The sequence below is a fragment of the Falco punctatus genome (genome assembly GCF_963210335.1).
Source record: "Falco punctatus genome assembly, chromosome: 11".
Taxonomy (NCBI): domain Eukaryota; kingdom Metazoa; phylum Chordata; class Aves; order Falconiformes; family Falconidae; genus Falco; species Falco punctatus.
This window is the reverse complement of record NC_137591.1, coordinates 22,500,332-22,523,372: the sequence shown is the minus strand read 5'-3', so window position 1 is coordinate 22,523,372 and position 23,041 is coordinate 22,500,332. Positions and strand designations below refer to the sequence as shown.

General features: G+C 35.8%; 1 protein-coding gene across 3 annotated transcripts in view; it reads left to right on the top strand.

Moving 5' to 3' along the window:
- The window catches only part of COL11A1 (collagen type XI alpha 1 chain), a 160,486-nt gene that overhangs the window by 123,224 nt on the left and 14,221 nt on the right, over positions 1 to 23,041 (top strand). For all 3 annotated transcript variants that reach the window (XM_080407049.1, XM_080407048.1, XM_080407047.1), the window contains 12 exons: positions 347 to 454; positions 3,971 to 4,024; positions 4,942 to 4,995; positions 5,096 to 5,149; positions 12,784 to 12,837; positions 13,322 to 13,429; positions 13,618 to 13,671; positions 13,961 to 14,014; positions 15,233 to 15,286; positions 20,308 to 20,361; positions 21,359 to 21,466; positions 21,551 to 21,604. In XM_080407049.1, coding sequence (XP_080263175.1) covers positions 347 to 454; positions 3,971 to 4,024; positions 4,942 to 4,995; positions 5,096 to 5,149; positions 12,784 to 12,837; positions 13,322 to 13,429; positions 13,618 to 13,671; positions 13,961 to 14,014; positions 15,233 to 15,286; positions 20,308 to 20,361; positions 21,359 to 21,466; positions 21,551 to 21,604 — 810 coding nt within the window. The remainder of the gene's footprint in view (positions 1 to 346; positions 455 to 3,970; positions 4,025 to 4,941; positions 4,996 to 5,095; positions 5,150 to 12,783; positions 12,838 to 13,321; positions 13,430 to 13,617; positions 13,672 to 13,960; positions 14,015 to 15,232; positions 15,287 to 20,307; positions 20,362 to 21,358; positions 21,467 to 21,550; positions 21,605 to 23,041) is intronic.

Here is a 23,041-nt window from a genome sequence, read left to right as displayed (position 1 = left end):
GAAGATTGGTAGAACTGTATGCTGCTCATATTTACTAATATGTAGGTATTCGACAGCTAGAATGCTTATGCAGATGTAAAAGAGAAATGGTATTCAGTGAAAAAAATTGTGAGTATTATTTGTATTATTTTGTGAGTATTATTTTGTGAGTATTATTTGACCGCTATTAAACCAGGGCATATGCTGTTATTCTGTCTGTATAACAGATTTCATTCAGTCAAGGTAGTCTACATGCATTTGTAAAGACATTACACATGATTTGGAGTCCTCTTCCAGTCATTTCCATGGAGCTTTTGCTGTTATTATCAGACCTGTGATACTTTTGTTTTTTGCTGTTTCTGAACAGGGAGGTGATGGGGAGCCAGGCCCAAGAGGTCAGCAAGGGATGTTTGGGCAAAAAGGTGATGAAGGTCCTCGAGGCTTCCCTGGCCCTCCAGGCCCTATTGGCTTACAGGTAAATTCCTGTACTATTTTACCCTGATCAGAACACTGATTCCTGTGTCAAAAGCTAAATGAGTATTGTCTTCTATTAAATAAATCATAGCATCAGTTAATAAGAACCGAAAGATCCCATATTCATAGAGGTCATGCATAAATAACAGATTTAATGCTGAAGGAGATTGATAGGATGCACTGAAAGTAAACTCCTGGCTACCATAGGCTTTAGAATTTCATTCAGTAATTCATTCATTTATAGAGTCCAAAAAATTACGTTTTAACAAGAGCACTTCTTTTTACTGGAGATACACATTTTAAAGAAAAGATTCAACCTGGTGGTGTATTTAATATGTCCTAGTCATTTACTGTATTTTCACAATAGGTTTTGGCAACATAGTGTGTTTCTCAGTGATACTACCGCAGACACTACTTGTATTCTGAAAGATTAGCAGAACTCCATGATGCTTATACACTGCTGCCATCACTGGCAGGTTCCTATAGTTTCATGTTTCTTCCTCTTAAAATTATTACTTGATGAGTCAAAAAACACAAAGTGAGCATACAGTAAAATGTAGGCTTCTCACTGCTGCATCCAGAGAATTACAGCTGAAAAATCCTGCTTTTTGAAAAATCTAATTTGCTTAAACATAACAAAACAAAGAACAAGATGTTTAGGACCTTTCATTCATTTCCATGTAATTAACATTAGAGCACGGAGCACTTTGAAACTATTTCTAATCCACGCATTAAGCTGTAATGTGAATCATCTTTTAAAAAATGGAAAAGTATAGCAGTAGTGTTTGAATTTATTAAACAGTATTTCTCCTTTCTATCCACCATGCATAAACTGACTCATCTTTCACTAAGCCAAACCTTAGCCTGTAGCTATCATTTTTTAAATTATGTTACATAATGCAGTTCACAAAACTTACAATGAAGTTTATAAAATATTGTAAACCTCCTTGGAAGATAAACGGTTCATTACTGCACCAACACCTATGTCTTGTGTAGATTCATATTGCCTTTGAAATTGAAAATGTCTTTATTTTCAGAAATAATACCTCAGAAAAAATATTCCTAAATTTTATTATGGATTGTTTAGTTTTTTAGTATTTTTAAAAGAGTGAAATAAAATTATCCTTATTTTTCTTTGATCTAGGCTACTGTTTCAGTAGATGTTTTTCAACAAAGTCCACCTTCACATTTTAAGTTTAATGTTCACTAAGCTACAAAAATATAAAAATCAATTTGAAATTAAATATTTCAAATGAGGAATTTTATTTCTCTGATTAAGATATTAATTTGAATTTGTTTGTCCATGGACCAAGATCCCATATTTTCTCATGGTATTGAAGTACCATTGAGAAATGAGGAGTTTCTTTTATTCAGTAATGCAGTCCTTACGGTAATTATGAACTGTTCGGGAGTAACAACTTTCTCTGTCTTATATATAATATTCCATGGTAACTATATCGTACTTACTTCAGTTAAACTGATATTACTTACATTACACATTAAGTAAAAGTATTTTTGTTCATAAAAGTGAAAATTGGTAATTTTGAAATTTTTTTACCTTAATTGTGAATTTCCTTGCTAATTAATTTTGATAGTATTTTTAAAAATAAGGAAGTTTCTAACAAAATGAGTTGGAAGTAAAGAAAATCTGAAAAACTCTGTGGGCCTACCTAGGTTATCTTATAGTCAATTATGACAATTTTACTTACATTTTGAAACATTAAATGACAAACACCTCAATTAATTCTTACCCAAAAGAACTGAAAGCAGTCCCAAAATACCATGTCCATTAATGCATCAAATACTGATTCAGTGAAATCAGTGGGAATAGGATTTCACCAAATGGCTTTGGAAAGTCTTTTCCAAGACACAAATATGAAGTAAATCTTTAATTGCCTTCAAATTTTTCTAAATACCTCCTCTGTAAGTAGTTGAATGAGCTGTTTAGGTTTGTCGTGACCATGATTCATAATGGATAAGGCATTCAACTTTTTAAACTAAATGTCTTTTCATGTTCATGAGGTAGAACTGAGTGGACTGTTGGCAAATGGAAGATATTGTTTATTTGAGGTGGGATTCTTCCCTCTGAATATCAGCCTTCTAAAGACTAGTCATCTAGTCCAAGTCTAGGCTTCTGCTCTAATCACTCTTTAGAACAATTAGCTACAAAATTGTTATTTGAAATTCCTTACAGTGCGGGAAAAAGTTGAAGTAAATTCAAATTTCATTTGTTGAACTATTACAAGATTACAAAAAGTAAACATGAAGAAAGTTAGAAAGTAATAAAACTACCTATAATCATAACCCTGGCATTACTATTCAGCGTGTACTGTAGTCAGTACCTGTTATTGAAGATAAAATTATCAGCTATGCACTTCTATTTTAATAGAATAGAGTCTAGTACTTTTTAAAATAAGCAAGTATTATATAGAAAAAACACTATGTCACCATATAAGCTAAAGCCAGCTTTTCTCATGCTGATTATCTAAGGGTAAACAAGCTTTCACAACCACAACACACTGACAGGTCAGTCAAGTTTTCACAGTAGTAGACAACAGAGACATACATCATTTCTAGAAAAGGTATATCTCTGAATTTTGCCAAGTCTTTGCACTGTTCAGATTGTGTCAAAGTAGGGGGTCAGCTGAGGAATGGATATAGAGTTGGCTAAGTTTGTCTCATACTTTTTTATACAGCTTTGTAGCAAATATGGCAAATTGTGCTTTCCAGTCTGGTTAGCTACAGTTTGACAACATACTTTGAAAGCAGCAGAACCCAGGTGGTGAAACATAGAACCAGATCTTAATGTAATGTAAGTCAATATAATGCTATTGACTTTAGATCCAGGGGATCTGCTTTTTATAGAAGCCAAGTTTGATCCTACATTTAGGAATGCCCAGCTTAGTGGTGATAGTGCTTCTAGCTGTGGTAACATTATACTAGATATCAGTATTAACATCAGCTATACTTTCCTGGTGTTTGTTATAAGTCAAACTTGGACACTTTGCTTCTAAGGATATGTTTGTATAACCCAATGTAATGCCTCTCAGTAGGATTTATTGCCTCCACTGGACACCTTAATAAAGCAGTTATACAGTTTCCAGTACTTCAGGTTGCTGATACATCTTTGCATAGCACTTCATTATGTTGCACTATGTTTTCTTTACATATATATGTATAGCATAAATTAAATTACCCAGACGCCCACCCTGGGGGCTAGATAATGATGGTAGTGCTTTTGAAGTCAGCCACCCTAGCATTTGTGTCTGGGCTTTTTCAAAAATTTTCTGCCTCATCTGGTTTAAGGATACTAGGACTATCTATACATTTGCTGTAATATAAAAACCTCTTTTTTTGAAATTTTATTTTAATGCAAATAGGTTTTATTTTCTTGTTCCCCTCTGCCAAGTTCCCAAGTTTCACATGTAGATCTGATTTGTATTGTTTCATATTGATTTATAACTCATCGTTCCAGGTACCCTACTCACAGTTTTCTTTTCTGTTCTATGTGTTTTAGGGGCTGCCTGGCCCACCAGGTGAAAAGGGTGAAAATGGTGATGTGGGCCCAATGGTAAGACTTCCTCTGCATTGGTCACTCTGGAGGACATAAATATCATCCATTTATTACTGTCTTTTCACTGTGGCTCACAATTTTATAAGCTGCTCCTGAATTTGGTGCCTGAGTATGAAACATTTTGTATGACACAAACTTCCTCTGGGATTTACTTCCCTTTCCCATGTCTGTCTCCTCATCCTTAATATAGAGATTTATGTAACTTAAGAAAATACTCGGAAAAGTAGCAAAGCAGATGCTGTGTGTGTCCAAGACAGGACAGTGGTAAGCAGGTTTAGGAAAGAAAGAGAAAAAGGAGAGACCACTGCATCAGAGTTTGGTGCAACTTTTCTGAAATTCAGGGCATTGTACTTAGCCTCAGGTAACTGCAGGCCACAAGATGGTAAACACTCTTTGGTTATGTTTACTGTTTCTCTGGGTGATCTTGAAACTACATTTCCCAACTGTTTATACTGTTGAGAGAATGCCCTCTGGGCTGGTCCTGACTGAAATGCAGGGTATCTACAGTATACATTTGCCTCCAACACCCTATGCCAAGCCTGTATGCTTTATTATTGCCCATCTGTAGGCTCCATGGTGCAGTACTGCCACATGGCTGTTAACAGACGTACAAGCTGCTCAAGGGTCTTTGCATAGTGGAATGAGTATGCAGGTAACCTGCAGGGAAAATACAATGCAGGAAACGAATCCTCAGGAGTCAGATAATTTCCAGCTCAGATACTGTATGACAGCCTGGATCCCCTGCACCTTGTGAAATCATGCAACGGGTAGCAATCTGGCCCTGCTGTTTCTGTAGCACTGCAAAGATTAAAAGTCCTCTACAGATCGACTATATTATTTGTCATTGGCCAAAAAAGCCCCACTGGACTTATTCTTTATGATTGTAACTATATCAAATTGTCTCCTTGATACAGGGTCCACCTGGCCCTCCAGGTCCAAGAGGTCCCCAGGGTCCTAATGGAGCTGATGTAAGGAATAACCTTTTTTTTTCCTCTCAGTAATTCAGTAATAAGTGCTATATTTGGGGTAACTTTTTTCATTTATCATTTATTTCTTTTATCACTTTAGGGTCCTCAAGGCCCCCCAGGCTCAATTGGCTCTGTTGGAGGCGTTGGTGAAAAGGTGAGTGTTGATAATAACCTCCTAGGAATAGAAAACATTGGAATAAGAATATGAATATACATTTTGATTCTGCTTTGGAGCTACATGGGTATATTACAGTTTCCAAATATCCTTCATTGATCTAATAATTGTTAATAGTGATCTAGCTGTACTAATGGTTGACTTACCATGGTTTGTCTTTTTATTTCACATTTTACATCACAAAAATATTTAAAAAACAGAGGAAAAAGCTTTAGCACAGAAAAGGTAGGTTTCAGGTGAAGGATTAAAGTAAGGTTATGGTTATTTCCTTACCTACATAGTTTGATGTCTACAGTAACATTATTGGTTTCAAGTGTTTTTCATTTTATACTGGTGTAGCTTAGAATATCATATAACCCTCTATCTGGAACGTTAAGAATATAAGCTATTATCTAATGTATCAGTGGTAAACATATCTATGAGGTGAAGCAGTCCTGAAGCATCAATATGTATCTGCTCCTCATACAGACAGAAATAGTTCAAATAAAGTAAAAAATTTGAGGATGATTTGTTCTAGTTGAAAACCTGACTTAAGACTGATGCTGTATGACATTCATTCATCAGAATTTTTTTCATTGCTATTTTCAGTTCTCTATTCAGAACATTTCCTACCAGTATAGGGAGTGGTGTGGGGGTTTTTGTTTGGTTGTTTTTTTTTAATTTCATGCTTTACCCAAATAACATGTCAGATACATCCTTTTTTTTCTTAAACAAAAGATATTGTATGCAATAGACATAAGGGCTTTTTTGTGTGTGCTTTCATTCATCAGTGTAAACTATTATAAAATGCTCTGCAAACACAAAATATAAAAGTCTCTTGAAATTCCTATTTATGTTTATTTTACTGAGTTAGATGACCTCAGCCAGCTTGTAAACCTAAAAGCATTTTGCTGTAATGTTACAGAAATGTTACAGATTTAGTATTCGTTTTTTCTTTAATTTTGCATTTGGAAAGAGAAGATTTTGAACAAAGCATAAGGTGAAGGAAACAGAAGAGAATTATATTCTAGTCCACTGTATAAATAACTTATTGAGAAACTATATAGATTGCTCTTGAATATTTAAAAATTTGCCACAGAGTATCATATGTATTCAATAAAACACTGATGTCAATGAATCCTAGAAAAGACATCCCTAGGAATGTCAGTATTGATAGCTTTTTAGAAAGATCACTGTATTGATAACATTTCAGAACATGAAGCAAGTTTTCCCTTTTTATTCCTGTCCCATCAGATATTTAAATTTTCCCTCATCTTTCTCATACACCATTACTGAGCTTCTGCACTTCAAAAGTCTTAACTTCTGCTTGCTTTCATTTATCCACATATTCTCTTTGACACAGTGTACCAGTATTGTACCTTCAGGAACAAATCCATCAGATCTTTGAATTCGCAAATAATGACTCAAGTACCAGGTCAATCAAAATCATTTATATTTGTTATGATTCTGTTCTTGATCACTGTCCAAAAGCATGTCACTCTGCTTCACAGAGCTTTTAGGTATTCTTTTCACCAAATAAGGAAGTTCCCATTATTTTCCCAGGATCATTTGTATGATTAATAATAATTAAAAAATAATTAAAACCTGCAGTTTGTGCTATGGTATCTCAAAAACTTCTTGTCCACACCCTGTAATAACAAAAGATCTTTCCTATAATGCTCTTCAATATTGTTGACATCTACCATAAAATTTTGGTTGTCTATTTTTTTCACTTTTCTTTAAATAGCCCTTCACTTACATTAGGGCCACGCCAAAAGGAATCATCAACTTCTCATCAGTATGACCAAACTATTTTTTGAGTAGACTCTTCAGATGTTTCATGATTTTTTCCTACATGTCCATCAAATAAATCACTTACCAGTGCTCTGGGATATGGGAGAGTACTGGAATAATGTAATATAATATATGGCTTGATGGAAAAGTATCCAACTTTGTCTGCCGCCTTTTTCTTTTGAGATCAAAGGGTATGCAGCCCAAGAAGATTAAAATATTAACTTTATACTGTAGGTTTTTCACGGTAGCAAGGTGATGTCTTAAGCTGACAATGCTTCATTGCATTCCCTGTTTCTCAGTGTGGCTCTGAGCATCAACTCACCTCCTCGTAGCAGTGGCATTCTTCTGTCTTCCATCTTTTTTTACCTAAAACTGCCTAAGGCATACAAAACATGATGTCCTCCTGCTTGACTGTATTATTAACAAGGATATTCCCTCTAATCTCCCAGATTTGTGATGTTGTTCCTCCAGCCTGTCTTAAAAGAGAGGTTGACCTCATGAAGAGCTGCAGGATTTGTTTTTCTCTCTGGGAAGAGTACCAAAAACAATGTCTGAATTTTAGCGTTGGTAGAGATGGCAAAAAAAGTTACTGGAAAAAGAGAGTCTGTCAGCAGAATACAGAAAAAAATGGACACTGTGGGAAGAAAAATTCTTCCTGTGAGCGCTAGAGTACTGAGAAAAATGTTTCTTATGAAACGCCACATCCAGGATTGCACCCATAATATTCACTGCTTTAAAAAAAACCCTTGTATAATATTGTGGCCCATTGAAGTCAATAGGAATTTTGTCATTGGTTTCAATCACCTTTTTTAATTTGTACTGTTTCATGATCAAATTACATTCCGGTAATTCTATAGAAACATTGACTTATATTGAACTCCTTACTCCTTTGTTTCTCTCTGTGACTCTTCTGTGTGATTTAGAATCCCTATTTGCAATAATCAGCCCCCCAAATTTAATTCAAGAACATGAAATCCAGCCTGTTTATCACTGGTTGTCATTTTTATTTTCTCTTGCTTATTTCCCATATTCTCTGCATTCACACAGAGAAGCTTCCAAGTATATTATTTTGGAAGTTTTTATTTATTCTAATTACTTTTCCTCCTCCTCGAGTTTTAGTACATGCCAGTAATTTTCCTGGTTAGGATACCTTCCTTCTTAATTTCTGTTCCATTTAATGAGTTCTGCAAGCTTAGAAATGATAAAGAGTTGTTTTGTCAGGAGGAGTTGCCTCAGTGAGAGGGCAGTTCACACTTTTAAACAAAACATGCATTTTCTCTTTTCCTTTTCTTCCAACATATTTTTTCCCCAACATTTTTATTATGTCAGCATGCTTTGGCCACTGCATCCCTTTCAGGAAAGACGTATCAAACTACAGATAATGTAATGCAGTGCTGATTGTAGAGTGTGGAAAAACATTTTGGCATCCTCCCTGTCACTGTTGGGGAGTGAAATAGATTTGCTTACTTTCCTATTTGAATGGTTAGACTAGGAGATACTGTGTTATTAATATTAGGGTTTCAAAGCCCCCTTGTCTTCTGGCAAAACATAAACAAATTTTTTCACACTTAGTGCCATGTATTTTTAAGTAGCTTGTTGTTTCCTCTGCTGAAGACACAAAGGCCTAAATGTTCAAAGACATCTGCAGTACAAATGTGCATGTAGCCTTGCATTATTAATGCCTGTAGCTTCCATGGAGCAGTCTAGAAGTCTTAAGACTTGCACTCAACAAGAACTGTTTAAATCCAGCTTCCACCCAGAGATTCTTCTCTTTGTTGTGCTTATAATTAAGAAAAAGTGGGAAATCCAAATGTACCAACACATGATTAACTCTAGTTAGATATCAAAGGCCTAACGTGCAGTAAGTTGCTCACGACTCCTCAAAACTGGGCCTTCTTTACATAAGAATTTACAACAGAGAGGAAACGGAACAAGTAACATTAACCTCATACTTCTCTTCCACAAAGCCTAACAAAATAAATCTGTCTTTCTAATTTAGGTTAATCTGTGATAACTGCACTGAGTACTGTGCCATTCTTCCACACTTTCTTCCTTCCATAGCATGCATTAAACTGGCAGAGTTAATGAGTAATGCAAAATTAATGTCTGCAGAACCTAAGTGTTCTTTCTGTAGCCTCTCAGAGTTTAGATCTGTTTTACTGTAAAGTCTCATGTTAAAAAAACACTACATTCATCTGGGTTTATACTCCTTCCTATTATATCATTCTAAAATATTTTTTAAAATAGTATACTAATAAGTAGTCCAACACAGTAAATAAGTGAGATCAATAGTTTAAATGCTTAATCAGTCATTGATTTATACTGCAGATGGAAGTGAGAAAACAAAATCAATTGAGTATTCTGGCCCTAAGTTTAAGAACATGTCCTCTAAGTTTTCACAGACATCTTTATGTGTGCATATCATTTTTCTGCACACCTGTGTACAGACAATTGCAAAGATGCTTAATCAAGATGTGTCTAAGACAGTTTATGCTACCTGAATATCTGACCTAACAAATTACTTTTAATAACTTTACATGACTCACTGACTTGATCTCTTCTCATTCTTCTCCATCTCTCCAACATGCTTCTAAACATAACCCCTCCCAGAAAATATAGGACAGCTTTAGAACTTATCTTTTGATTAAATTTAGCTCTCCACAGAGCCATAATATATGTAACAATCACACATGCATACCTATGTGAAAAGGGATTGTCTTCTGGAATCACAATTTTTCTCTTTTGTTTGTTTGTTTTTGAGGATAGTAAAAAGGAGCAAAAGTGTAACTGAATCTTTTTTACAACCCAGTCAGTTGCAAAGTTGCCTCTCATTCTTACACAATAAATCACCATGTCCCAGAATTTAACCAAAAGGTGTCAGCCTTCCATTCACTATCTCTCTGTCTCTGTGCTTTTTATGGACAGCTCTACACAACTGGTCATAATAAGGAAAACAAAGGATTTATAAACTACTGTCCTTAGTCTGATAGAAATAATTCTGCTTGCTTAATCCAAGGCAGTTTTCAGAATAAAATGTGTCGGTGGAATGACATGACTTTGCAGGTTAGAATGTCTCTTTTTGCTCTTGAAATTGTCAGAGGAATGCTTTGCCTTAGAAAGACCATGCTAAATTTTGAAAGATCTGACCTGATAAAAAAAGAGGGGAAAAATTCTAGAGATGGAATATATCTACTATTATATCATAAAATCTGTTTCCCAAAAGAACATGAGATATTTCCCAAGGTGTACCAGATTCTGAATTAATACCATCATTACCAAAAATGCAAAGAAAGACAAGGGCAAACAAAAACTTACAGATTGCACAGTTTTTAGTAGCTATAAATATGCACTGTGTAAATATATATCAGCTACAATCTTCTCTATCAAGACATTGTTTAACTCCCTTAACAGCTGACTAAAACAAATACAACCTTTCATAGTACCTAATATTTGGAATATAAAAACCAGTGTCAGAAAAAACAAGGACTGCATACAGGGAAGAGTAACATTTTTTAATAGAGCAATGATTTAGAAGTATTAATGTGAAATGAAACTTTAACTGGTCTCATCTTTCACAGATGCCCTTTAAGGGGAACATCTTGACATTTTCTAGCCCTTCCAATTTTGTTGCCTTCCAAACTGCTGCTTATTGGGGGGTTACTATGCACAGAGCTCATGTAGGTTGTCTGGATCTGCCAGTTTCAGCATGCGTGCATAGCAGGGACCCCTGAGATCCCAGGAGCGCAGTGTTCCCCCATTGTCCTCAGTATAGGTCAATATGTTGGAGATGTGTTTGTCAATGGCATGGGTAAAGAGCGGATTACAAATCAAATGTGAGTCATCATAAATTACAGTATCATTTGGCAGAGAGGCAGAAAAAGAACTCGTTCTCTGAGAAGCTTAGAAGGGGATTATACTGGCACAAGTGCTTGTCAGGAAAGACTTGGCACAATTGTGCCAGATTTCACTCGTTTAGTTTGTCCTGAAATGGGGACACTTGTTGAAAGGGTCTATGTTGTGGACTCTGTTAGATATAAAATATCTACTAACTTGAACAAATCAATTTCTTGCTAATTCCAGACCTCATTCTCTGTTGCTATGTAAATCTAATTTGATTGATACTAGGCATGGACAAAAAAACCCAAACCAAAACTAATGATGCTGCAGTTCAGTAAAGTTCATGCAGAGGGTAAGGAAATGATGGTTATGAATTTTCCTAGGAAACATACTTAATGCTTATTGTTCTGATGTATCCTCTAGATGATTATTTTTTTTTAAATAACAAATACTGTATCACTGAAGCAAATGACTATTAAGTACTAAAAGGTATCATTAATGTTTAAGATTGATGCAAATTTAAGTATGTCTAATAAAACATACCACATTTTCTAAAGGCAAATTCACCCTTTAAAAGTGCCCTTTCTCAAGGACATTCTAATATTGCTTCTAAAATTGTGGTTATCTGTTAATTATCCTATTCTACAATTCAGTTGGATACTTAAATCTTCCATTCATCTAATGTAATATTTATATTGGGGCAAATTCTGGTCCCAGTGAGGTCATTGTACTACCATTAGCTTGTATGAACAAAAAGTTCAGTATCTACACCAAATTTGTCTAAGATTCATATTTTATGGTTTATACTTTTATACTGTCTGCATGGAAATGACAGAGATGCATTCAATATTGATTGAATTGTCATAGAATAAAGAGTGGCATGCAGGCCATAGAGGATATGATGGATACACAGATTTATTCCAGATCTGTGGTTCGAGTTCAGCAGAGGGGACTGGGTGAAATGCACTTTCAGCACTGGAGTACTCTTGTTTATAGGTATCATTATTGACAAGGTTCATTTGGTTTGGAAAGAAATACATATTGGGGAAAAAAAATCCCATTAGCAGTTACATGGAGAAATCCTTTGGAATAAAAATATACAGAACTCATATCTCAGAACTCCATGACAATCATAAAGCAGATTCTGTTATCCTTTCACAAATTTGCGTGTCTGTGATGCTAATAACTAAATATTCTACTAACAGAGCAGGTTTTTATAAATGTTTATTTATCAGACCACTGAGCTAGAAAGCAATCAGTCATAACTAAACTTTAAAATTAACAATTGCAAAGACAGTCACTGAGCTAATGCTGTGTATTAGCTCAAAAAGAGACTAAATTAACTTAAATGTTCATTTATTCTTGTATAATCTTTGACTTGCACAGATTTCTGTGTGCTGTTGTCCTTAAAGCCATCTGCTTTACTAAACAATTTTCATCACCAGTAAATACATAGCGTACACCTTTGTAGCCTGTGGTGAAAGTTTTACTAACTGTTATGCTATAATCTTATCCTTAAGTTTTTCCTTATATAATTTTTTTATTCTAAGTACCTATAGAAACAGTATCTTCGCTCCATTTACATTAATTTCCGATTAGTATTCTCTTACTTGTAGAGACTTGCTTCCAGGAAAAATGTATTTTCTAAAGAAAAAAACATACAGAGTTGATAGACTTCTTTGCTTTTTTTTGTGACTAGAAAGCAAGATGACAAACAGGAAATTTGCAATATATGGGCTAATAAAGGGGAAGGTCTTGCAAAGCCCAAGGGAAAGTTAGATCCCTGTCTCACAAAAACCTTAGTCTGATATATTCTCTCTAAAATTTCAGATTCCATTTCTGCAAAACTGTATGTAACTCAACCCCCTTTAGGTAGACCCAATAAAAGACGGTTCTTGTAAGCTGTTCACATGAAAAAGCATGAGAAGAACATGTAATAACAGAAGTAAAATCATAGAATTATGTACTCTAATGATTCATCGATTTATCTCACACATTTACAGGGTGAACCTGGAGAAGCTGGTAACCCTGGACCTCCAGGAGAATCTGGAACATCTGTGAGTATTTTGGTTTTGTCTTATTATTAACCTTTATTATGGTGTGTTTAATTTAGAAAGCATTTAATCAGATTTCTTGTGTAATTGTATATGTTTTCTTTAAGTTTTTAGTGAAGAACTTATACCTTTGAAATGCAATTGCTTTCTGTATAATTATAGCTACATCTTGTACTAACACCTACAGGACAAAGCTGAAGCCTTCCTAAAAGAATATCTATTGTTTTCTTCCAAAAGTATTAACTTTGACATGCAAGTTTTTCTCTCTGAAGCAGTTCCTTGATGCAAACTGGGTTTGCACTGTTGGCACTTGACCTGAGATTTATAGGTTTTTCAGTCTGAGTCTGAGGTCCTAAATTCACATTCACATGCCAGTATTTATTAAGGAGTAAACTTGTCGAGGTCTGAAAGACAGTTTTGCTATTGGGATCTCTTTTTAGCCATTCAATTTCCAGATGACATTTTTGTGTTCATATGTTTTCCACAGGGTCCAAAAGGTGAAAGGGGAGAAAAAGGTGAGGCTGGTCCACCTGGAGCAGCTGGACCACCAGGTGCTAAAGGACCTCCAGGTGATGATGGGCCCAAGGGTAACCCAGTAAGTGAGCTTAATAATTTTAACACAAAGCACTGTGAAGCACTGCTGATGTTGTGCTACATACAGAACTGTATGTAATTTTCTACATTTGAACTAAATTCATTACATGTTTCATAAAATATTTGTGATCATTGCTACCTGCTTGTCAAAGGATTACATGTTCCTTGTTATTTTCTTGATTTATCTAGGGGCCAGTTGGTTTTCCTGGAGATCCTGGTCCCCCTGGGGAACCCGGTCCAGCTGTAAGTATACTTAAAAACCAGGTTTAGGTCCTAGTCTTTATTTGTACTAATTTCTAGTTAACCCTGCCTCTTCTTTGTCTGGGAATGAGGTCTTGCCTGTAAGATCTGTTGCTTTTCTGTTCGTATATTTCTTAAGGCTTAAAAAAGGTTTGGAAATCTTTAAGAAGCTTGAAAACTAATGTCCTTAGGAAAATGCTCTGTAGAAAGTGCTGTTAGTTTTATATATGAAACTATGTTACTTACTGTAGCTGAAGTTTGTATCTTGTTTATTTTCCTGTGAATTATGTAGGGTCAAGATGGTGTTGGTGGAGAGAAGGGTGAAGATGGTGATCCTGGTCAACCTGTGAGTTGTTTCTGTTATTTTTTTTTCAGCTGCGTGTTCTTTTCTATACTAACAAAGTATCTTTTGATGAATCAGTAGTTTCTATACATTCATACTCCTAAAAATATTTTCTAAATGGATGCTCTTTCTATTATACCGAAAAATATCTATTAATTTCCTTGCAGAGATAGAACTGCCCATATTATAGTAACAATCAGAAGCAAGAGTTCAATTTCTTTTAGAAGTAGAAACAAATGATGTGTTAAGGATTTGTCCTGGAGCTGCTGAGGAGCACTAAAATTAGAGCAACTCTGAGCATAAGAAAAGGAGAGCTGCAGCCAAATAATCTTAATTAGCTGACCTGATGAAATGAAGCAAGATCTTAATGTTTCTGCTTTAAGAAAGCTAAAAAGTAGCTCAGCAATACCCATATTAAGCATCAAAGTTCTGATATTTCTGTAGATTCCCATATTACAATATCATAAATCTAAATTTTTTCATTGAAGAAAAGATAGTTTTCATTTTGGAAAGTGTCTTTCTAGCTCTGGAAGTACTGATTATCAGGAAATTATCCTATACAGTACAGACTCAAAATAAAAAATGCCAGCACATTGAACATATGGTTGGAAGTAAGTTATAAACTCAGGTTTACTTGCAAACTTCAGGAAATTAATCACTGTATGTCTGTCTTAACAATGAGTACTTTCAGAGAAAGTTCCTGAAGAAAAGCTTAGCAAACTATTAGGAACCCTGAAATAAATAAGAGTATCACAGCTTATCAAGATGGAGTAGCCATCAGTAGCCACACATGACTATCAAAGCAAAAAGATTTTTCAAGAGAAGGCCACCCATGGGGTAGCTAACTCGCAGATGTCAGTGAAAAAAATTAGTGGAAGTAACAACTTCAGCACCTGAGAAAGCAAGAAGTTTCTTAATGGAGTTAGGCAGTAAGCTAACACCATATGTTACTTCTGTGTGGCCACTTCCTGGTCTGAAATGTTTTGTTGCAAACAGGAAGAGAAAAAAAAAATGACTGCAGTAACAAAAACTGTTAAGAATTTCAAAAGACCACCCTAAGAAAGGATTTGTTGAATAAACAGGTACACTTCCATGTGTGTATTTTTGGTACTTTCTGTCTGTCTGTTGGAAGAGGCCAACATATTACGGAAGTTTGTTGCATTTAATAAAGATTATAACTTTCTTCTCTGTTTCCATTCAGTTTATAATTTTCCATTGCAGGGTCCACCAGGTCCTTCAGGTGAAGCTGGCCCACCTGGTCCACCTGGGAAAAGAGTAAGCAATTTCTCATTTTCTCTTGTACATGTCTTTTTCTGAGGCACTGTGTTCTAGAGAATTTCAGCTACTTGTATGCTGTTTGAAGTTTAAGTAATGTAATAGGAGGAATGAAAAATAGAAACAGCAGAAAAAAAAACCCTTTAACATGCATTACATGGAACATGGGAACAAAAATAGGTAGAGAAGAATGTATTCCTTATCTATAAATGCAGTTTTTCTTTTCACCCAAGCTAATATAGTGTTTGCTAGGGTAAGAATTTTGTGTCTGCTCATAGATGTGAGTTATTATGAGAGTAATACAAGATATCATCCCTAGGCACATGGCTCCTACCAGGGAACAGGAAGAATGTGTCTGCTTTGGTGTCTTTAGCCTCTGAAATAAAATAATTTCAATGCAGCTTTTGTGTAAACCTATGTCATCCCCCCGCATACAAAATTAACATTCAGACATTTCTGTAACTTATGAAGCTGTTTCATTATTTCTAAAGTCTTTGAAGCTTCACTGGCTTTACAAATACAGCTAATCAAAACCAGCAAATAATGTTACACTTACAGAACTGTAGTAGATGCATCAACCTTTAGGTCTGCTTCAGAGAGCAATTAGATGTAGTTTTTACACTTAAAAAAAACAAGAGAGGGGGGCATCATAAAATGTAAGCTGAGAGCTATTTAACAAAATGTGTTAAATTGCTCTATTTAATAGTCTTGAGTGAACTGACATGCCTGATTAGTTTTATCTATTTTACACAATAATCTATTCGCTTCACCAACTTGCAGAACACTTATAATGCTGTAAATCGTTATGGTAGCATTAGCAACCTTATCACAAGACCTGAAATATGGCTCGATTGAATATTAGCAATTAGTATGTTTGTTTGATGTCAGATTAGAACTTCCTATTTTATTATATAGAAAGGCAGTAGCTCATTCCTAACAGATGGGATTTATTGAATCTGATTGTACCTAGACAAAAAACACTTTAGAAACACAAATATCATGTCACTTTTGGTTTGACACAGTTTAGGGAAAATGTATGGCTAAATATTGTCAAGCAATCCCTTTCCTGAATTCTGAAGAAAACATTTTGTAGAATCAGATTCTGTTACTTGAATACCTGAATGTTTCAAGCTTGTAGGGAGTCTGTACTGTATGTATACCAGAGAGAAACAGTGAAGTATTGAAAGCTTCATACTTTGCTGGCAGAATAAACACAAAAAATGCTCTTCATTAGTTTTTGTCGGTTCTATGGTAGAATCAGTTTCAACAGAAAGCCCTAACAAGTGTCCTTTCATCCAAAAGGAGGTACCGTTTCAGCAGTAATACCACTGTCTATGGAGGTGCAGCTTTGGCTATACTACTAGAAAGCCGCATTCCACCATGTTTTTTATTTTGCTGTCTCTGAAACAACAAGCTGGCAGAGCTCAGGATTCATGCTTTTAATCTACTCCCTGGAACTCCTCAACTGTACAGTCACTTTATTTATTCTGTTACTAATTTTCATTCCCCTCTTCCCCTCTATTTTGGAACCGACCCGGACTCCGTTTCACTGCCCAGTCTTCTGAAATTACATTTATTGCCAGAGTTTTCAGAGTTTTAAACAATCTGTGTTTAGTATTGCTGGTTACAAAGAGGATCCTCCGGCTTTCCCTGGGAAGCAAATTCTAGTGAAAGACATGGACATAAATGCAGTTTTCCCATTGTATCTAAGAGACCAGCTACAGACACACACAGTGACATTCAACTATCAAGTGAAGGCTAAGAATAAACTATTTTTCCTGGTTATTGATGGATAACAGTAATAGGATTATTAGTTGGTGAGACAAGCAAATACCAAACCTGTTTGACTGTTGTGCTCTAAAGGCTTTGATAGTAAAAACCAGAGCCTTGCAGGCTAAGCAAGGGTCTCATAGACAAGCAGTATGGTGAGTTTCTTTTAAGAAATACCACTTTAGGAAGTACATGTCAGAACAATATGCCTATTCCAGATTCCTACTCTGAAGAAGTAAAATGGACTAGCATGCTAATGACCACTTAGCTCAAGTCTAAATCAAAATAAAAGGTTAAATCTATGGATGAAACAAAAATGGATCATTAGAGCATCCACAAAATTTGTATCCTAATATATTACTTTTCAGACCTAACAATTGCTCTTCCAAAAATATTTCTAACACTGCCTGTCCGAAAGTTATAATACACCAGATACTTTCAGTTTTATAACAGAGACACCACTGTATCTTCAGAATAAAGTTATTTTAATGATATTATGAAATATGGAAGAGCAGACAAAAATGCCCAATAGGTTCACGTAGCAAAAATTGAGGGCGGTTTTTTTTTTCTGTATGAGTTCTTTTGTTTTCTCAGTTCTACATAAAATGTATCAGGCAATATGTCCAAAATTAAAGTGTAATGATCATAAAAATCACCATGGTAGCTGGAGTGGTGAGGGTGGGGAGCCATGCATTAATTTAAAATTATTGTTATTGAGATCTTTTCTGTCAGTTAAAATTTACCAGGCACTCCAACAACTCAAGTGTAGGAAGGTAAGATAAATAATAATTAGCAGTCTTTCTCTGTAGAAGCACCATCTGTGCCATGCCAGCAATCACAGGCTGTTAGAAAGAGCAGTTCATTTAGCTGCTTTGCACTTGGTGTAGCATTGGCACTGTTTGATAATGAATGCACCCCCTTTGTCTGGCAATCATGATTCATTGTATTTGTAATGTAGCGATCACAGTGGGTTTAGCCCTGCTAATTCATGTCACAGCTGCATTTCTAGATTATGCAAAGACCATATTTTTCAAATACAAACTACCACGCTCAACCCTTTTCAGTTTCTTAGATAGGGTAGATTATAATCCATATGGGAACTTGAGTGCAAGGAATTCTGAAGCAGTAAAAACAATGGGCATGTAAATCAATTAATTTAAGAAAAAAGTCCTGTTTCTAAAATATTCCTGAATTTGTTTATATATCTGCTAATTATTTTTTCTTGTTATCGCTGCAAACTGTGATCCACCAAACCAATTACAGAGTACACAAAGAGGTATATGCATCAGAAATTATTATTGGAACAGCAGTGATTTAAATTATTCTTCCTGTTTTAAAGAGTCAGCAATTGGATCACACTGCCCAGGGCTTTTTAGCTTCTCTGTATTCTGAAGAGGTAAAACTAAGTCCTTTACCACTTAACAGCTCTTAAAAATACCAAAAAGAACAACTGTCGACACCCACAACAAATGACCGAATACCAATGTGGGTAATTCAATTAATTTTGCATAACCTTGGATGGAAAGCCTGAGCTATCTCTGTTGGCCCAAAGGTTCATACAGTGCTGCAGATGTTTTGCTCAACCCTGGAAAAAGCTTAATTTCAGAAGTAAATGAATGATAATATACTTGTATATAAATAGTTATAAAATTAACATAAATTTCCAGGAGTGGATGGTGAAATATATCAGGCTATAAAAAGTTTGGGCTAAATTCAGCTCTAGTATAAAAAAGTGGTATTAGGTCAAACTCTCATCTAAAACCCTGAGCTTACAAAGCATACAGATAGATGCTTGACTGGAAGAACAGTTCGTACCTGTAAAATTAAGAGTGTGGTTTAGTGCTTTACTTTTAGGGGCATGCATGTTTTTATCTGTTACCAAGTAGAAATTAGTAAATAAATGGAACTGATGGAATTCTTCTTGTTGCTGGTCCTTAGAACATTGGTTTTAATTTCTGCATAATAAACCACTTGCAGCATTAATGAACAGATGAATCTTAGGAGGTAATTTTTATAGATTCAGCAAATCGCCTTGTGATTGATCGTGCTTTTGCTTTAAGCTGCTCGTTGATTGACAAGAAATAGCTACTTTTAATAAAGACATTTCCCAGGCTAAAACTTAACCTTGTAGGAAAACAGTTGGTCCATTATCTTGAGTACATCTTTTCTAAACTAAGTATATATAAGAGAACCATTTTCAGAAGAGTACATTAGATTCTAGATACTGCTTCTGTTCATAATTGAAGCCATGAATATTAATTCCCTGACCTGAAAATCAGCCCTTGATAATTTTTGGAGGAGGAAAATTTCGTTTTGTTTTTCACTGAAACCTTAAGAAAAAAAAAGATGGGGGACATCAGCAATAGGTAGTCACAGTGCTGCCGGACAACTGCAGCTCCTGTTCTGTGACCTTCACCTGAACCTTACCCCATCTCTACATCCTCCTGCACTACTGAGTTCTATGTTCTTAGTCAAACAGAGCTTTTGTAGAGCAACAGCAGGAAATCTAATACTAAAAGCTATTTGTAGTCAGTATCTTTATTTCATAGAATCATAGAATAATTTAGGTTGGAAAAGACCTTTGAGACCATCAAGTCCAACTGGTAACTCCGGACTGCCAAGTCCATCACTAAACCATGTCCCTGAGCACCACATCTATGCATATTTCATTCCTTACAACCTCTAGCCATGTGATATTTTTTCCTTTCATATTTACTGCATAATATTAAGACATGTATCAATTTTTGACTGTCCAAATGTAATCAAAGGGCTTACTGACCACATCCCTGACTTGTAGAATAAAGAACTATATGCCATTCTGTCCACTGTAGAATGACAGGACCTTTTGGAATCAGTGGATAAACTACAGTGAATAGATAGAAACCAATGCAAAGCAAGTTTAAAACTATTATTGTTTACATGAATTAGTATTGTTCTTTTCCTTTTACTTTTATATCCTGTTTTGATTTTTTCCAAGCTATTTCTTTGGTTTTGACCTCATCATATCAGAGGTGTTAGGTGATGTATATTCTTTTAGATATTCTAAAACGCTAGAAAATTTTGTAAAATGAAGAACTGACATGACAGATTGGGACTTTCATCCTGCATTCACAGGATAATTAAGAAAGAAATGCAATGTTCTTTTGTTAGCATTTACTACTTATTAATACAGTGGAAATTGCACTTTCAGAATTTCTTCACTGGCAATATTTTAGAAAACAGATTATGAGCTCAGTCTCCATGTTTTACAGGGACCTCCTGGAGCAACTGGTGCTGAAGGCAGGCAAGGTGAAAAAGGTGCAAAGGTAATGCATTCAAGATTTTTTTAGGAGCATGGAAGTGTAAACTATATATAAATGAGAATTAAATTGCTTATCATGCACTGAGTGTGAAACTTATCAAAGTAATAATAGACAAACCATAGAATACAAATTAAGACCCATAGTTAGTAGCAATACATGGTGGACTCTAACCAATGCAGGCCCAACTTAGCTCACCCCCCAGAAAAGCAAGCATATGAAGCTATCAAATCTTTTTTCAATAAACTGTCCTGTTATTGCAGTTTAACCCAAGCCGGCAACTAAGCACCACATGACTGCTCACTCACATCCCCCCTGCCCCCGGTGGAATGGTGGAGAGAATTGGAAGAATAAAAGTGAAAAAACTCATGGGTTGAGATAAAGATAGTTTAATAAGTAAAACAAAAGCCATGCACACAACCAAAGCAAAACAAGGAATTCATTCACTGCTTCCCATCGGCAGGCAGCTGTTCAGCCACCTCCAGGAAAGCAGGGCTCCATCATGCTTTACACTTACTTGTGAAGACAAAACACCATCACTCCAAATGTTCCTCCCCTTCCTTCCTTCTTTTCTAAGCTTTATATGCTGAGCAAGACATCATACGGTATGGAATATCCCTTTGGCCGGTTGGCACCAACCATACTGGCTGTGCCCCCTCCCAGCTTCTTGTGTGCCCCCAGCCTACTCACTGGTGGGGTGGGGTGAGAAGCAGAAAAGGCCTGGGTTCTGTGTAAGCACTGCTCAGCAGCAACTACAACATCTCTGCATTATCAACACTGCTGCATTATCAGCACAAATCCAAAACATATCTCCCTCGTAGCTACTATGAAGAAAATTAACTCTATCCCAGCCAAAACCAACACATCTGTGCAGAACACTGGTTTAGAATCTTTTAAAAAATGGAGTGAGGAAACTTTGCTCTCACTTTGCAGCTTGTATATCCCTACAGTGCCAAGCTTAGTCAGCTCTTCCTCTCTGACCTGTTGCTTATGTTCTTTCTAGGGTGAACCTGGTGCAGAGGGGGCTCCTGGAAAAACGGGTCCAGTTGGTCCACAGGGACCTGCAGGAAAACCTGGCCCAGAGGGTCTCCGGGGCATTCCTGGCCCTGTGGTAAGTAAGTGGAGTATATAATATTATTTAAATGTTGCATTTCTTCTATATCCCATGGTAAAGCAGACTTTATGCCTTTTCTAGGGAGAACAAGGTCTACCTGGAGCTCCAGGTCAGGATGGCCCTCCTGGGCCTTTGGTGAGTACCTTTCCTTTCAGTGCCAAAACAGAAAAAGCGCCTTTTAAAATATACATTAAAGTGTCTGTGCATTTACAGGAAAATGAATGTACAAGTCAGTTCTTAGCACAAAGGCACTATTCTTCTGTGCTGGTATCATTTGATACGCAACTGCCTTCTAATTTTATTGCTCTACTTTAGTAACTAGCTGCGCTGAATGCTGCTGAGTTATACCAAGTAAAAAGTGGAATAAGGCAGTGTTAAACCAAATTCTTGAAATCTCCTGATGAGAATTAAAAATAAAAATAAAATTAATGACACTTACAATCAAAAAAGTCTACTTCTGTCCCCACATCAGCAAAGCTTAATACCTTAAATTATTTTGTTTTCTTAGCAGTGGCAAATTTTGTAACTCCATTGATTTCAATGACTGCTAGTTGGGGAAAATGTTTTTCGTAGGGTAAAAGTTTAGATCGTACCTATTCCTTAGAAAAAAGTAAATCAGAAGTAGGGCCAAAAAGGGACTTCTACAAAAGAAGAAAACATGCTAGTTTTATGAAAGTGAAGAGCTGTTGTTCATTGTGGCAGTCCTAGGAAATATGATCCATGACCAAAGTATTCAAAAGTATCTGAATGAACCAAGCTCCCAGTTTCAGGATATCTAGGACATACCACAGTTCTGTTATGTGTTAAGAATACAACTAAAGCAAGGGAAGCTTATAGATGACATATTATCAAATTATATCTTTGCTTCTATTTACATTTGTTATTTTAGTGCACTTTTTCAAACAAGCTGAAAAAACAACACTGAGCGCAAACTGCACAATATTGGTGTCCTTATTTAGCAGTATGTGCAGAAATTCAAATCTAAACTATATGTCCAGCAGGTTAATTCTAAACATGCCGAGCAAAGGTGATTCAATTAGTGGAAGTATCTCACGTCCCTTGCTTTCTAAACTTGCTGAAGTAAGGTTCACCTCTGTTATCACAGCTGAGGGGCATATTGGGAATAAAAAGCTTTGAAACAAAATATAGACTGTTTTAGTTTGATGCAAAATAAACAAGTGTTACACTTTCAAGGTATTTTACAGTTTATAAGCAGTATTATCACATACTAAGCAAAATCCACTCTGTTATTTTGGCCAGAATATACAATCAGGTTACTTTAGGAGGGTAGGGCAGTAAGGGGCTATCCTCTACTTTAGGAATTATGTGGCTTTCGAAGGGGAAAAGGAATGCTGTGGGTAGGAAGTGTGAAGGAAATCCTCTGTTCCTTTTCCTGTATGGACTTAGAGGATATAAAGGATACAGGTCCTTAGGTAGCCTTAACACTGAAAGTTTTTGTGTAAGCTGAACTCAAAATTTTTTCAAGAACATTCGTGCCTCCCCAGTGAAAACTCAGACTCTGAACATCAACTATAAATTAAATCATTCATGCTACAGTATGCAAAGAATCTC